Source organism: Schistocerca nitens, chromosome 2 (genome assembly GCF_023898315.1).
Source record: "Schistocerca nitens isolate TAMUIC-IGC-003100 chromosome 2, iqSchNite1.1, whole genome shotgun sequence".
Lineage (NCBI taxonomy): Eukaryota > Metazoa > Arthropoda > Insecta > Orthoptera > Acrididae > Schistocerca > Schistocerca nitens.
Window position 1 is genome coordinate 826378976 of NC_064615.1, and position 16406 is coordinate 826395381.

The 16406-nt window shown below is 46.3% G+C and overlaps 1 protein-coding gene across 1 annotated transcript in view; it reads right to left on the minus strand.

Annotated features, from left to right (window-relative positions):
* LOC126237096 (1-phosphatidylinositol 4,5-bisphosphate phosphodiesterase epsilon-1-like) overlaps window positions 1-16406 on the minus strand; it is a 428615-nt gene that overhangs the window by 22194 nt on the left and 390015 nt on the right. Inside the window, exons 20-21 of the mRNA XM_049946900.1 lie at window positions 13205-13476; window positions 5705-7195 (exon numbers count right to left, since the gene is read on the minus strand). Coding sequence (XP_049802857.1) covers window positions 5705-7195; window positions 13205-13476 — 1763 coding nt within the window. The remainder of the gene's footprint in view (window positions 1-5704; window positions 7196-13204; window positions 13477-16406) is intronic.

A 16406-nucleotide genomic window follows, 5' to 3' on the forward strand; every position in this document is an offset into this window, starting at 1 on the left:
TCTTGCTGCCCGAATAGCAAAACTCGTTTGCTCCTTTTGGTATCTCGCTTCCCAATCTATTTTCCTCAGCACTGCCTGCTATAATTGGACAACATTCAATTACCCTTGCTTTACTTATGTTTCAATATCTATGGTACGAAAAACGACTGAATATGGGCAAAGTATTCTAAAAATGTGTAGCAATATATTGAAAACATAAATAAAGACCTCGGCTGTACGCCACTGGTGTTGGGAGTCACCACCTGCGGAAGTTCGGCCGCCGAGTTGCAAGTCTTTTCACTTAACGCCACACTGGGCGACTTGCGTGTCGATGATGATGAAATGAAGACGAAGACAACACAACACCCAGTCCCCGAGCGCATAAAAATCTCCAACTCGTTTGCGAATCGAACCAGGGCCCGCTCGATGGCAGTCAGACACGCTGACCACTTTCTTTTTGTTTGTTCTCATTTTGTTCCTTGCGCGTTTGTTCAGAGCGGACGTCCCATGACACCTGCTGAAGTTCATCGTTGATCCATTCACTCACTTTTTTTTATTACAGAGGGAAGCTAACCCTTTGACCGAAAACACTGAGCTACCATGCCGGCTAACCACTCAGCTAGGTGGACGGAATGTTAAGAATGATAAGGCACAAGTTGGTTGTTTTGAGCAATTGCGCAATAGAGTTTCAATAAAATCTCATATATAAGATATTTCAAGAACATGCACTGTCGTTCTTTATCTGGGTAAGTTAATATTTTCAAACACATTTACAGTAAGGACATTTTTTAAAGGAGTAAATTCTACCCAGAATTTTAGTCTTTGAATTTGTCATAAGTGCTTAACATTGTTCACTCACAAGCTCCCTACACTTAACATTGACATACTACTGTTTACTTACCTGAGCGTATTAACGAAACAATACCGCCAAACCTCTCAAAAAGACAAATTGAAAAGATCCGAACTGTTCCAGTTTATGATACTAAGATTTGCAGCAACAATTTTTGCAATAATAAAATATAACGACTACAAAAATCAATGTAAGATTCAGCTCAGTATGAAATTAATTTTGGAAAGCATCTTACTACAGCACGTAAACAACATTAAGGATGATCCTTCACATTTCTGCTGTCACCCTGTCACGTATACGCATGTAAATTATGACAAGGGGAAAAACTTAATATTATTTAATTGCTTGAATAAATAATTCAAATTTACTTGATGAGAAACAACTTTTGAGGTGAATTTGCTTTCAGGAACATATTCAGGACCTTTATCTGACAAAGAGACCACCCGACAGTCTGTTTTTGGTAATTTGTTATATTTCTGTGGGTGACGTTCAGAATCCAATAATTAATCTTTCAAAAGAGTTCGACGCACTTCTCAAAAATTTTCGACAAAATCGAATTTGAGTTTCTCTAGGAACTTTACATTCACTAAAATTAAGACAGTCGCATAGATAACTTGCTTGCTAATTAACACATATCTAATTATCATTTTTACGAAAATGCATGTCTTTTGTTTCTAATTAGGTATTGCAAGTAAAATTCCAGTTGAAATTCCAAATATGATTTATAATATTTTATAAAAGATTGTTAATAAATCTGTAACAGTGTTTTTAATTAAGCAGTCTTTATTAACAGTCTTTTATAATATGTCGATAATTAAGAATTTATATTTGCAATATGTAGGATATGTAATCAGAAACAAGATGACGTGCATTTTTTCATAAAAATGATGATCAGATATTGGTTAAATGAACCTCGTGGCTCGTCGTAAAAATCTTTCGAAATCAAATGAATTAAATTAAGATCCTCGGAAATCTTCAAAGTCGATTTTGTCGGGAACTTTTGAGAGTTGCATGTACTGCTTTGACTGATTGAGGTTTGAGTTCTGAACTTCACTTAAAATAAATACAAAAAATAGAAAAATCTAAATCCTTGTGGGTCTATATCATCCTCAGACTCGTACAAATCATCCCTGAAAAGCATTTTCCTCGCATGGACATTGCACGCGTTATTCCTACTGGCATCCATGTTTTTGACAGTTACTATTGTTTACAATCACACAAGTAGTCGCGTGGTCTAACTTAGATTTAGTAGAGTGTAAGCCTAGGGACCCATGACCTCAGCAATTTGGTCCCATAGAAACTTACCACCACATGCACACATCCTGACAAAACTGCCATCAGCGAGCATTTGAAATTAGAGAAATTGATGCCATCTCTCGGTCTATCGCACATCACTTATTAGTCAACCACAATATTATTGTACCGGGGAGTGTGGACGCTTCGGCCGATTGATCATGAGTGAGCACGTTATCGAGGTTGACAGTACAGATCAGAAATGAGCTCAGTATACTCAATTTATACTCGCCGGAGAGTCCTGTGACGTCATCTCGGAACTCGCCGTCTCCGTGTGCCCGTAGACTCGACTCGTGAGTGAGCAACGCAGCCCTCTCGTCACCTGAGCCTGTTGTCGGGTACAAGTGGACTCCATTCGATCAGAAAGGAGAGCGAGTACACGAGTTCGCAAGTATAACCGCCGACTCGCGGCATTCCCGCTACATACGCAACCGTTTTGAAAGAAATTTCCGGCCTTAAACTGTAAATTACTATTTATTTATTTTACAAAGTCATCATTTCGGCTTTATAGCCATTGTCAAGTGCAATCTGAAATGTCACAAAATGTTCAACCCGCCTAAATGACAATAGCAGATTTCCTATCAATATATCGACTGATCAGTTAACAGTGAATAGCGTTCTCTTTATACGTACATTTATTAGATAAAACATTTTCGAAGACTGGTGTAAATTGATTTTAATATCTGTTCAGAAAACGTCTAACAAGCACGTTGACATATACACACTTTCAACGTTGGTTGATTTTGGAGAGGGGATCAAACAGCGTGGTCATTGGTCTCATCAGATTAGAGAAGGATGGGGAAGCACGTTGGCCATGCCCTTTCAAAGGAGCCACCCCGGTATTTGCCTCAAGCGATTTAGGGAAATTAAGGAAAACCTAAATCCTGATGGCCGGACGCGGGTTTGAACCATCGTGCTCCCGAATGCGAGTCCAGTGTGCTAACCACTGCGCTACCTCACTGCGCGCTTTCAAGGTGTTACCGAGTCTGTAATTCCAGCACCTGGAAAGATAACATGAGGATGAATTGCAATCCCTAAATGGTGATTAATTATTCAAATGAATTACAGAAATGAATGATAAGCTACACAATTCCTTGTTAGCCCACAAGCGCAGGCAGCCATCACCAAATGAGAACCGAAATAACGCGCTTTTTTGTCGCAGGGACATAACAGTGACGTTGCTAAGTGCCCAGTTTTAGTTTGTCGCAGCACATATTTTCTCATGGTGGAGGTGGAAAAAACAAATACAACCATTTTGTTTGCACTGGACGAAATCTGTACGTTTTTCGTCTGAAGCGTGGGCTATAGCGTGAAACTTATTCCAGATATCACTCCTCGTCTAATGGAAAACATGTGAAGATGAGTACCGTACATCAAATAATTTTCGTCTTACCCCCTTCACAGTCTCACAAAACATAGCTTCGTTAAACGCCACCACACCCAGAAAATCGATCATTTCGTCTTCTCAGTGCTTTACAGCTGCAAGATCGAGTATTCACCTTCCGTAGACTCCTACCCTTAGACTCTTGCCTGCTTCGGTAGGAGAGGACAAGTTGACGAGTATGAAGCGACCGCAGCGCCACAGTTCGCAGACTCGTCATATTCCCGGAACTACAGCAGGAACGAACGATGCCCGTTTGCACAGTTGTAACAACGGGTTCTTTTTTTTTTTTTTATAAGTCTGGAAACCGAACATTAAATTGGCTCTCGCAAAGCTTCTGATCTCTCGTTGACAGTATGCGATGGTTTTTTTCTTTTCACGACTGTATTTGTTTACTGTAACCTTCAGCGGCCAAGTGCAATAGTACGTGGTTGAATTTTACCACGCTTTACATGCAAGAACACTGCTTCTCATCGCCTGCCCCTTACTGTTGTTCACAGGCGAGGTGTTTCATATACACTACTGGCCATTAAAATTGCTACACCACGAAGGTGACGTGCTATAGACGTGAAATTTAACCGACAGGAAGAAGATGCTGTGATATGCAAATGATTAGCTTTTCAGAACATTCACACAAGGTTGGCACTGATGTCAACACCTACAACGTACTGACACGAGGAAAGTTTCCAACCGATTTCTCATTCACAAACAGCAGTTGGCCGGCGTTGCCTGGTGAAACGTTGTTGTGATGGCTCGTGTAAGGAGGAGAAATGCGTACCATCACGTTTCCGACCGTGATGGGCGCTGATGACCTCGATGTTGAGCGCCCATAAACCCTAACACACACACACCCATCACACACCGACCGTTGTTGTGATGGCTCGTGTAAGGAGGAGAAATGCGTACCATCACGTTTCCGACCGTGATGGGCGCTGATGACCTCGATGTTGAGCGCCCATAAACCCTAACACACACACACCCATCACACACCGACCGTGATAAAGGATGGATTGTACCCTATCGCGATTGTGGTTTATCGTATCGCGACATTGCTGCTCGCGTTGGTCGAGATCCAATGACTGTTAGCAGAATATGTAATCGGTGGGTTGAGGAGGGTAATACTGAACGCCGTGCTGGATCCCAACGGCCTCGTACCACTGGCAGTCGAGACGACAGGCATCTTATCCGCATGGCTGTAACGGATCGTGCAGCCACGTCTCGATCCATGAGTCAACAGGTGGGGACGTTTGCAAGACAACAACCATCTGAACGAACAGTGCGACGACGTTTGCAGCAGCATGGACTATCAGCTCGGAGACCATGTTTGCGGTTACCCTAGACGCTGCATCACAGACAGGAGCGCCTGCGATGGTGTACTCAACGACGAACCTGGGTGCATGAATGGCAAAACGTCATTTTTTCGGATGAATCCAGTTCCTGTTTACAGCATCATGATGGTCGCATCCGTGTTTGGCGACATCGCGGTGAACGCACATTGGAAGCGTGTATTCGTCACCGCCATACTGGCGTATCACCCGTGATGGTATGGGGTGCCGTTGGTTAAACGTCTCGGTCACCTGTTGTTCGCACTGACGGCACTTTGAACAGTGGACGTTACATTTCAGATGTGTTACGACCCGTGGCTCTACCCTTCATTCGATCCCTGCGAAACCCTACATCTCAGCAGGGTAATGCACGACCGCATGTTGCAGGTCCTGTACGGGCCTTTCTGGATACAGAAAATGTTCGATTGCTGCCCTGGCCAGCACATTCTCCAGATCTCTCAGCAACTGAAGACGTCTGGTCGATGGTGGCCGAGCAACTGGCTCGTCACAAGACGCCAATCACTACTGTTGATGAACTGCGGTATCTTGTTGAAGCTGCATGGGCAGCTGTACCTGTACACACCATCCAATCTCTGTTTGACTCAATGCCCAGGCGTATCATGGCCGTTATTATGGCCAGAGGTGGTTGTTCTGGGTACTGATTTCTCAGGATCTATGCACCCAAATTGCTTGAAAATGTAATCACATGTCAGTTATAGTATAATATATCTGTCAAATGAATACCCGTTTATCATCTGCATTTCTTCTTGGTGTAGCAATTTTAATGGCCAGTAGTGTAATCCGACTGGTTCGCATACGAAAGCAATAACTGACGCATAAACGCTTAGCGCCAGATGCTGGGACAGGTAGACCTACCTCGAGGTCCAGGACGCGCTGCGTGGCCGGGATGTCGCGGTCTTTCTTCTCCCAGCTGCGCGCCACCTCCTCCACCAGGATATAGTCGTGCACGCGGTCGGCGCTGAGCCCCGCCTTCTGCAGCGCCTGCAGCACCACCTCCTGCGTCGTCGACTCCTGCGTGATCTTGAGGATGGTGTACGGCTCGTCGGGCATGACGCCGTACACCATGAGGAAGAACATGCGCCGCTTGAGCGGCACGCTGCCGATGGCGGCGGCGTGGTCCTTCTTGACGGCGGCGGCGGCGTCGGCGGCCAGCTCGCGGCTGTGCCGGGCCGCCCTGGCGCCCGCGGCGGACGCGGCGCCCGCGGAGACGCCGGCGGCGGCGGCGGTCGCGCGGCCCGCGTGCAGCGCGTCGCCGTTCTCCACGGAGACGCCGTCGTAGTCGAGGCTCTCCTCCTCGGCGCGCGAGTACACGAACAGCGTGGCCAGCTGCAGCGGCTGGTTCTGCGGCGAGCGCAGGCGCACGTGCCGGTAGCCGGGCCGCAGGCACTTGAGCGGCAGCACGCGCTGCGCCAGCACGTGGCTCGTGCTCGCGTCCAGCACGCTGAAGCGCAGGAACGCCAGGTCGCGGAACATCACTTGGAAGAAGAACGTGTCGTTCCAGATGGGGTTGAGCGCGTTGCGCTGCACCACCTTGGTCTTCTGCTTGTTGCAGTCCACCGGGATGCCCACCACCTCCACCTCGACGTAGGTGCTCGCCTGCAGGTTGGTCTGGTTCACGTACTGGCCCGACACCACGTTGACGAACAGGTGCGACGAGTGCAGCCCGTCGAACTCCTTGTCCCACGGGTTGAAGCGGCGGTACATCATGTGCGTGCGGTCCCACATGACGGTCGGCTTGAGCACGTAGCCGCAGCGGCCGTTCTGCTCGAACATGGCGGCGTTGAGGTGCAGCGCCGCGTCCTCCGTCTGGTAGTTGAGCGCCACCATCTGTATGCCGAACGCCCAGAAGATGACCGGGTTGAAATTGGACGAGTCGATGCGCATGCCCGCCGGGTAGGTGCGCATCAGCTGCGTCTCGGTGTGGGCGACGAGCGCGTGCGGCTGCTTGCGGCACAGCTTCTTGGCCGTGTTCTCGTTGAGCGACGAGCACTGGTAGCAGGGGTGGTTGACGTTGGGCGTGCCGCGCTGCGGCCCAGCGCCGCCGCCCCCGCCCCCGCCGGCCGCCGGGCTGGGCCCGCCGCTGCCCGCCCCTGCGCCCGGCCCGGGGCCCGCGGTGCCGCCGCCCGAGCCGACGCCGGGCGACGCCGACAGCGAGCCGGAGCCGTGCGCCGTCGGCGTCGGCGGCGCGGCGGCGGCCGCGCTCGAGGGCAGCGTGGGCGGCGTGATGCCGCCGATGCTGCTCTTCTTCAGTGCAGGGCCGCCCACTGCCGGAGCCGTGCTCGCCGACCGCTTGCACTTGACCGAGCTGTTGGGGCTGATGGTGTTGAGTCCGCGGAACTTGATTGCCTATACATACAAAACATGCGAATGTAGTAGGCTCGCATCTTCCTCCATCGATACTACCTCGCAAGGCTATTATTATTTTTAACTTATTTTAAGCCAAAACAACTATATATATATATAAAAAGACTGAAGCGATAGATGAAAATTTACGCCTAGCTCGGGGTTGGAACACAGTCTCCTGCAGCCTAGGCAGTTGCACTAACCCTGGCACAGTAGCTTTGCGCAATTGTTTTCTTTGAGCAGCGGCATGTGTTCAGGTAGTTACTGCAGGCGTGGAAAGCCACTATGGCAGTGATTAGCTCATCTGCTTAGTGAGAAGCAGACACTGGTTTAAGTCCCAGCCTTGGTACATACTTCCATTCATTCCTTCAGTCTGTCTCGTTTGGTGATGATCGTGTGCTCAGCCTCCACTTTCATCATGCTTGGCCTCCCAGGTCCCCAGACCTCAGCCTGTGCAATTATTGGCTTTGGGGTTACCTGAAGTCGCAAGTGTATCGTGATCGACCGACATCTCTAGGGATGCTGAAAGACAACATCCGACGCCAATGCCTCACCATAACGCCGGACATGCTTTACAGTGCTGTTCACAACATTATTCAAATGGCTCTGAGCACTATGGGACTCAACTGCTGAGGTCATTAGTCCCCTAGAACTTAGAACTAGTTAAACCTAACTAACCTAAGGACATCACAAACATCCATGCCCGAGGCAGGATTCGAACCTGCGACCGTCGCGGTGTTGCGGTTCCAGGCTGCAGCGCCTTTAACCGCACGGCCACTTCGGCCGGCCAACATTATTCCTCGACTACATTGCTGTTCTGATCAGATGAAGCACCATCTGTCGTACATTTTTTGAACGTTTGTATTTTTTTGGTTCTAATGAAACCCCATGTCATTTCAAGCATGTGTGTCAATTTGTACCTCTCTATCTACATTATTCCGTGATTTATTCAATTTTCAAAATTATACTGACTTTTTGATCACCCGGTACATCACATATTTTAGAGACCCGAGAAGGTCTCTGGAACCATACTGTCTCATTTGAAAAACAGGTATGCTATCAAAACATTTCAATGAGAGTATCTTACAGGGAGAGCGCAGACCATGCGACCCACCATATTACTAATCATATCTCTCTAAAATACTCCGAGAGGAAATAACTTGAGGAAATGCAGCAAGCAGCTCTTTTTTATAAACGATGTCCTAGGATGAGTCGTCATTGTTCAGGGATATGACAACAACGATCATTTGAAACAAAAAAGTTTAGTAAACGTGGGCTCTAAAATGCATATCATGAGACCCATGAGCACCTGTTTATCTCAATATAGTGAAACAACTCGCTTCCACTGCAAGCTCTTTCCTTTTCTCATTTTCAGAGCTGATAGTATGGTCCAAAACAAGAAAAAAAATGCAGTAAACGTGGGTTCTAAAATGCATACCTTAAAAGCTATGAGCACTTGTTCAGTGGAAGAGATATGTTTCACAATAGCAAAGATGAACAACTGCTCATAGTTCTTAAGGTACCCACATAAGCGCCCATGCTTAATGCATTTTTCTTTTGTTTGGTTCATGCTATCAGCTGTCAAAATATAGAAAGGAAAGACCTTCCAGTGGAATTGTTTCACAGTATCGAAGATGAACAAGTGCCCATAGTTCTCGAGTTATGCTTTTTAGTGCCCATTTCTATTAGATTTTCTTGCTTCGAATGATCGTTCCTGTCATATATTTGAATATTGACCATTCCTTATAGGACACCCTCTATAGATTTATAAACCTAGTCGCGTATCGGGATTTCATCTATCGTCAGTATCGAGTGAGATGGCCCAGTGCCGAGCGGTTCTAGGCGCTACACTCTGGAACCGCGCGACCTCTACGGTCGCAGGGTGGTATCGTGCCTCGGGCATGGATGTGTGTGATGTTCTTAGGTTAGTTAGGTTTAAGTAGTTCTAAGTTCTAGGGGACTAATGACCTCATAAGTTAAGTCCCATAGTGCTCAGAGCCATTTGAACCATTTGGCCCAGTGCTTAACACATTATTCTCGCATTCGGGAGGACGATTGTCCAAATACGCCTCCGACCATCCACATTTAGGTTTTCCGTGATTTCTCTGAGTCGCTCCCGGAAAATGTCGGGATGGTTCCACTGAAAGTGCACGGCCTATTTCCTTCACCATCCGTAACACAATACGAGCTTGTGCTCCGTCTCTAACGACCGCTATGTCGACGAGACCTTAAACCCTAATCTTCCTTCCTTCCTTCCATCGCCAGTAGGCGTAAAAAATTCATATATTTCATAAATATCACGCTTTTATCGACTGCTCTTTGAACGCTAGTGCTGCCCTGTGCAGAATAACATTACGTTCAGCTACCACGTCTCCCAAGTCGTATATTTCTCTTCTGTCTTTGAGTACCATATACGCTACATTTAGATTTTATTTTTTCGGGCTCATGAAAATGAAATGGTTGAAATGGCTCTGAGCACTATGGGACTCAACATCTTAGGTCATAAGTCCCCTACAACTTAGAACTACTTAAACCTAACTAACCTAAGGACATCACACACACCAATGCCCGAGGCAGGATTCGACCCTGCGACCGTAGCAGTCCCGAGGTTCCGGACTGCAGCGCCAGAACCGCACGGCCACCGCGGCCGGCCGGGCTCATGAAATAAATTATACTCGCTTTGCCTGATTGTACCGTATACTTCATAGTATGTACATTCAGTGCCTCATTTGTTTTAGTTCCTGCGTGTACCCATTGAAGCATATCATTGAAGGTAAAGATGTGTGTGCTGTGCTTATAAATGCGAAAAAAGGAGCTATCAGTTACAGAATAAAAGTTAGTGCACCTAATGAATAGAATGAATGTAAATAGAGAACTTCAGAAACGTGGTGGCTAAACGAATTGTTGTTTTGCACAGCGCAGCTTCAGCCTTCAAAATGATGTCGGCTAAACATAACATTGTTGGAGATACAAATGTATTACGCCAACTGAAGATGGGTGAGAATGCAAAACGTATCTTAGCATAACTAAAGCTGCGTAAAAAGTGGTTGATGCTGTACTCATTTCACTGCCCCGGGGGCCGGTCCCGGTAGCTGAGTGGTCAGCGCGACAGAATGTCAATCCAAAGGGTCCGGGTTCGATTCCCGGCTGGCTAGGAGATTTTCTCCGCTCAGGGAGTTGGTGCTGTGTTGTCCTAATCATCATCATCATTTCATCACCACCGACGTGCAAGTCGCCGAAGTGGCGTCAAATAGAAAGACTCGCACCCGGCGAACGCTCTACCCGACTGACGGCTCTAGTCACACGACATTTACATTTTTTAATGCCACGGTGCTCAACCGCCATTATCATGGACAAATTAATCCTGTGAAAGTGTTTGGGTGATGAAATAAATCGAAGGTTGATAACGAATGAGGGAATAACTTCGATGATAGTGGAGGAAGCCGTAGAACAAATAACTCAGGACATTGGGTATAGGTTCTAGAGTACGATGAAGAACTTTGCACAAGAGAGAAAACTGTGCTTGACTGCATAAAACCATTCAGAAGATTGATGGGAAAAAGCTGACATTAAACTCTTTAAATATCACCATACACAGAATGAACAACAAATATAAATTTTAAATCTGCACGAAACACTGAAAAATACAATCATACGACCAGTCCTGTCATCCATTGCTATATAAATTTTTAAACATCGGATGAAACCTACACAGACGTAACAAAACTGTACCACGCAATATTAATATAGTGAAGAGCTGTACACAATAAACCAAAAAGCTGCAGAAAGGGTGCAGTAAACAAACTCTAAAGCAGGAGTCGGGGTCGCTCGCTCACCGGCTACGGCTGCCACTTGTCATTGTGTTAACAGCAACGACGCAGTGCAGTGGTGGAAGACACAGTTTACTTTGATCGCGGAATGTATGTTATTACAATTCTTCGTTCCGCTCGATGAGATCTACCAGTGCCGCTAGACACTTTTGACTTTACAGAATTAAACGCGTTTTGTAAACAAACCATTGTTGGAAGATTTTGCACACATGTTAGTTTCGTGGTCCCCACAATTTGTTATTTATTTATTTTTCTGTCGGAAAGACGAGGCTTCCGCAGCAGACAGCCCTCATGAATAGTGTGCGCCAGAGCTTCTTCCGAGCGGTTCTGGGCGCTACAGTCTGGAACCGCGCGACGCTACAGGCCCTTTGTATATTTTGAAGGGAAACAGCTGTTCCATAACAAAATTCCACGTTATGTTGGGACCAATCTTGACATGATGCTCAGTTCCAAAGAACGCTTCCTCAAAACTGCCGCTGCGATGAAATCAAGAAATAACATCTTACACAATTTTTGTGGCACGACGTGGGATCTGCTTTTGGAGTGGTGTACCCTGTGGCAGAATATTGCGCTGCAGTCTGGATCAACAACCCATACCCCAGACTCGTCGATACGCAGCTCAGACAGACTGTACATCATTACAGGAACAATCAGAAATACTCCAACTTTCTGGCTGCCTATCCTCGGCCACGTAGGTCCCCAACTTTTGAGCCGTGAAGCTGAACTCAAGCAGGAATTTACAAAAATAGCTGGTGATCCTTAACTCCTCATATATGAGAACATTCTTGTACTCAATAAAAACAGACCTCGCTCCCGTCACCCACCTCTACAAGCTGCAAAAGCTCTGATGGACAACGGAGCAGCAACAGCAGACAGATGGACAGAAATATGGCAGAACGACGCTACCCCAGAGCAGCTGAAGATGCCCTGCATCCCGACCAGGCCACCGGGGTTTGAACAGCATCGTAAGACCTGGTCTACATTCAGAAGAATAAGGAAAAATAGTGGAACATGTGCTGAATCAAAGTTGTTGTTGTGGTCTTCAGTCAAAAAACTGGTTTGATGCAGCTCTCCATGCTACTCCATCTTGTGCAAGCCTCTTCATCTCGAAGTAAGTACTGCAACTTAAATACTTCTGAATCTACTTAGTGTATTCATCTCTTGGTCTCCCTCTACGATTTTTATCCTCCATGTTTCCCTCCAGTACTAAACTGGTGATCCTTTGATGCCTCAGAACGTGTCCTTCCAACAAACGCCTTCTTCTAATCAAGTTGTGCCACAAATTCCTCTTCTCCCCAATTCTATTCAGTACCTCCTCATTAGTTACGTGATCTGCCCACCTAATCTTCAGCATTCTATTGTGGCACCACATTTAAAAGGGTTCTATTCGCTTCTTGTCTAAACTGGACGATAAATAGTTTGGACAAGAAGAGAATAGAAGCTTTTGAAACGTGGTGCTACAGAAGAATGCTGAAGATTAGATGGGTAGATCACATAAGTAATGAGGAGGTATTGAATAGAATTCGAGAGAAGAGAAATTTGTGGCACAACTTGGCTAGAAGAAGGGATCGGTTGGTAGGGCATATTCTGAGGCATCAAGGGATCACCAATTTAGTATTTGAGGGCAGCGTGGAGGGTAAAAATCGTAGAGGGAGACCAAGAGATGAATACTCTAAGCAGATTCAGAGGGATGTATGTTGCAGTAGGTACTGGGAGGTGAAGAAGCTTGCACAGGTTAGAGTAGCATGGAGAGCTGCATCAAACCAGTCTCAGGACTGAAGGGCACAACAACAACGACGTGTGACGTGATGCTGGCGTTACACTAAATAAATAACCCCTGCTACCTTCAGAATTTCAAAGTTAGTATTGCAGTCAACATTGTCTGTACCTTTCTCTAAATCTACAGATGATGTAAACGTACGTTTGCCTTTCTCCGAAGTAAATTCTGAGTTAAGTCATAGTTTCAGTCCTACATTTCTCTGGAATCCAAACCTCTTATCTTCCCCGAGGTCAACTTCTACCAGCCTTTCAATTATTCTGTAAATGACGAACTGAATACAGAACACTTTGGTGCAGTAGATTAAAACATCCGCAGAACTTGGATAAAGGAGGAAGACAGGAGCAAACCAGCCAGGGACAAAAAGCGCGTTACGTCCCAGTGGGGGACCGCGCGCCCGCCTACCTGCACGTAGACGACCATGTCGGAGAGCTCCTTGGCGATCTGGCTGCTCTGCTTCTTGGGCTTGATGGGCGGCGGCTCCTCGTCGGTGTACCAGGCGTCTGCGGGCTGGCCGCGGCCCGCCGCCGCGCGCGCCAGGTGCCCGCCGGGCCAGGCGCCGCGCTCCAGCCGCAGGATGCTCTCGTGGCTCGACATCGAGCCCGTGCGCGACGGGCCCATCGACGTCGACTTGCTCAGCGACTTGTCCTCCGTGCCGTACAGCCCCAGCAGCTTCTCTGCACACACACACGCACACGTACATCTTTACAGTTATTTGATTCCCCAAAATCACACAACTGATAGCCGGCCGGAGTGGCCGAGCGGTTCTAGGCGCTACAGTCTAGAACCGCGAGACCGCTACGGTCGCGGGTTCAAATCCTGCCTCGGGCATGGATGTGTGTGATGTCCTTAGGTTAGTTAGATTTAACTAGTTCTAAGTTCTAGGCGACTGATGACCTCAGAACTTAAGTCCCATAGTGCTAGGAGCCATTTGAACCACACAACAGATAAGAGTGTCCTCCCGAAATGAATCTTCACTCTGCAGCGGAGTGTGCGCCAATCTGAAACATTCTGCAAGATTAAAGCTGTCTGCCGGACGGGGATCCGAACCTGCGACCTATACCTTTCCGCGAGCAAGTGCTCTACTAATCAATATCCCTCCTCACTACTTTTCTCCAACAGCCATAATCTTGTAAGATATGTAGCAAAACTTCTGTGAAATTTCTAAGTTAGTTAGTTACACTACTGGCCATTAAAATTGCTATACCGAGAAGAAGTGCAGATGATAAACGGGTATTCATTGGACAAATATATTATACTAGAACTGACACGTGATTTCATTTTCACGCAATTTGGGTGCATAGATCCTGAGAAATCAGTAATCAGACCAACCAACTCTGGCCGTAATAACGGCCTTGATACGCCTGGGCATTGAGTCAAAACAGAGCTTGGATGGCGTGTACAGGTACAGCTGCCCATGCAGCTTCAACACGATACCACAGTTCACCAAGAGTAGTGACTGGCGTATTGTGACGAGCCAGTTGCTCGGCCACCATTGACCAGACGTTTTCAGTTGGTGAGAGACTGGAGAATGTGCTGGCCAGGGCGGCAGTCGAACATTTTCTGCATCCAGAAAGGCCCGTACAGGACCTGCAACATGCGGTCGCGCATTATCCTGCTGAAATGTAGGGTTTCGCAGGGATCGAATGAAGGATAGAGTCACGGGTCGTAACACATCAGAAATGTAACGTCCACTGTTCAAAGTGCCGTCAATGCGAACAAGAGGTGACCGAGACGTGTAACCAACAGCACCCCATACCATCACGCTGGGTGATACGCCAGTATGGCGATGACGAATACACGCTTCCAATGTGCGTTCACCACGATATCGCCAAACACGGTTGCGACCATCATGATGCTGTAAACAGAACCGGGATTCATCCGAAAAAATGACGTTTTGCCGTTCGTGCACCCAGGTTCGTCGTTGAGTACACCATCGCAGGCGCTCCTGTCTGTGATGCAGCGTCAAGGGTAACCACAGCCATGGTCTCCGAGCTGATAGTCCATGCTGCTGCAAACGTCGTCGAACTGTTCGTGCAGATGGTAGTTGTCTTGCAAACGTCCCCATCTGTTGACTCAGGGATCGAGACGTGGATGCACGATCCGTTACAGCGATGCGGATAAGATGCCTGTCATTCTCGACTGCTAGTGATACGAGGCCGTTGGGATCCAGCACTGCGTTCCGTATCACCCTCCTGAACCCACCGATTGCATATTATGCTAACAGTCATTGGATCTTGACCAACGCGAGCAGCAATGTCGCGATACGATAAACCGCAATAGCGATAGGCTACAATCCGACCTTTATCAAAGTCGGAAACATGATGGTACGCATTTCTCCTCCTTACACGAGCCATCACAACAACGTTTCACCAGGCAACGCCGGTCAATTGCTGTTTGTGTATGAGAAATCGGTTGGAAACTTTCCTCATGCCAGCACGTTGCAGGTGTCGCCACCGGCGCCAACGTTGTGTGAATGCTCTGAAAAGCTAATCATTTGCATGTCACAGCATCGTCTTCCTGTCGGTTAAATTTCGCGTCTGTAGCACGTCATCTTCGTGGAGTAGCAATTTTAATGGCCAGTAGTGTATTTACAAGTTCCATAGATACTTGGAACGTTTCCTTTACAGTAATAATGTGGAACGAGTCAGTTTACAGGATGTGTTTACATATTGGTGTTAGCATTAATGAACACATTATCATTTTATTCCTACTCATACCACTAAACTTAAAAAAGTTTTTTTTTTTACTGGTTACCAGATTTGAAGTAGAAATTCGTCAATGGAATAGAAGGAGTTTTCCACGAGAAATTATTTTAAACTGGATTTGAAACTTGCTTCTCTTCCAGTCAGATATTTTACGTTAATAAGGAAATGATCAACAATTTTTATTGCTGCATACTGAACTCTTCTCTAAGCCACTGACAGCTTTAATAATGGGTAACGAAATTCATTTTCCCCTCTGGTGTTCCAGGTAAATATGTCACTAGTCTTCTCAAATTGTAATGGATTATGGATGACGAATTTCGTTAGCGAAAACACTTATTGTGGCGATGCAGTTAAAATGCCTAGCTCCTTGAAGAGGTAGGTACTTGATGCCGATAGGTGAACACCGTATAATCATTCTTATTGCTCGCTTTTGCGCAATCAGTACTTCATTCCTATGTGATGAGTTATCCCAGAAAGTTATTCTGTACGACATTACTGAGTGGAAATATGCAAAACATGTCAGTGGGTTGACAGTTTCTTTCCATGATTAAAAATTATATGAGAGCAAATGTAGCTGAACTTAATTGTTTGAGAAGGTCTGTAATATTCTTCTCACATTTCATGTTTTCATGAATACGTACACGCAGAATTTTGAAGCATTATACCCTGCTTGCTGTTACCAGCTCATGTCCTACATCAGTTGCTGGTGTGACTTTCTTTCTTGAACAGAACTGAATGTAGTGTGATATTTCAAAATTTAGGTAGAGTCCATTTTCAGAGAATCACTTAATAATTATTTGAAAAATATAATTTACTAATTCTTCTGTTGCTTTCTCTCTAATGGGATTTATTATAAAACTAGTATCATCTGCAAAAAGTACCAATTTTGCTTGTTTAAT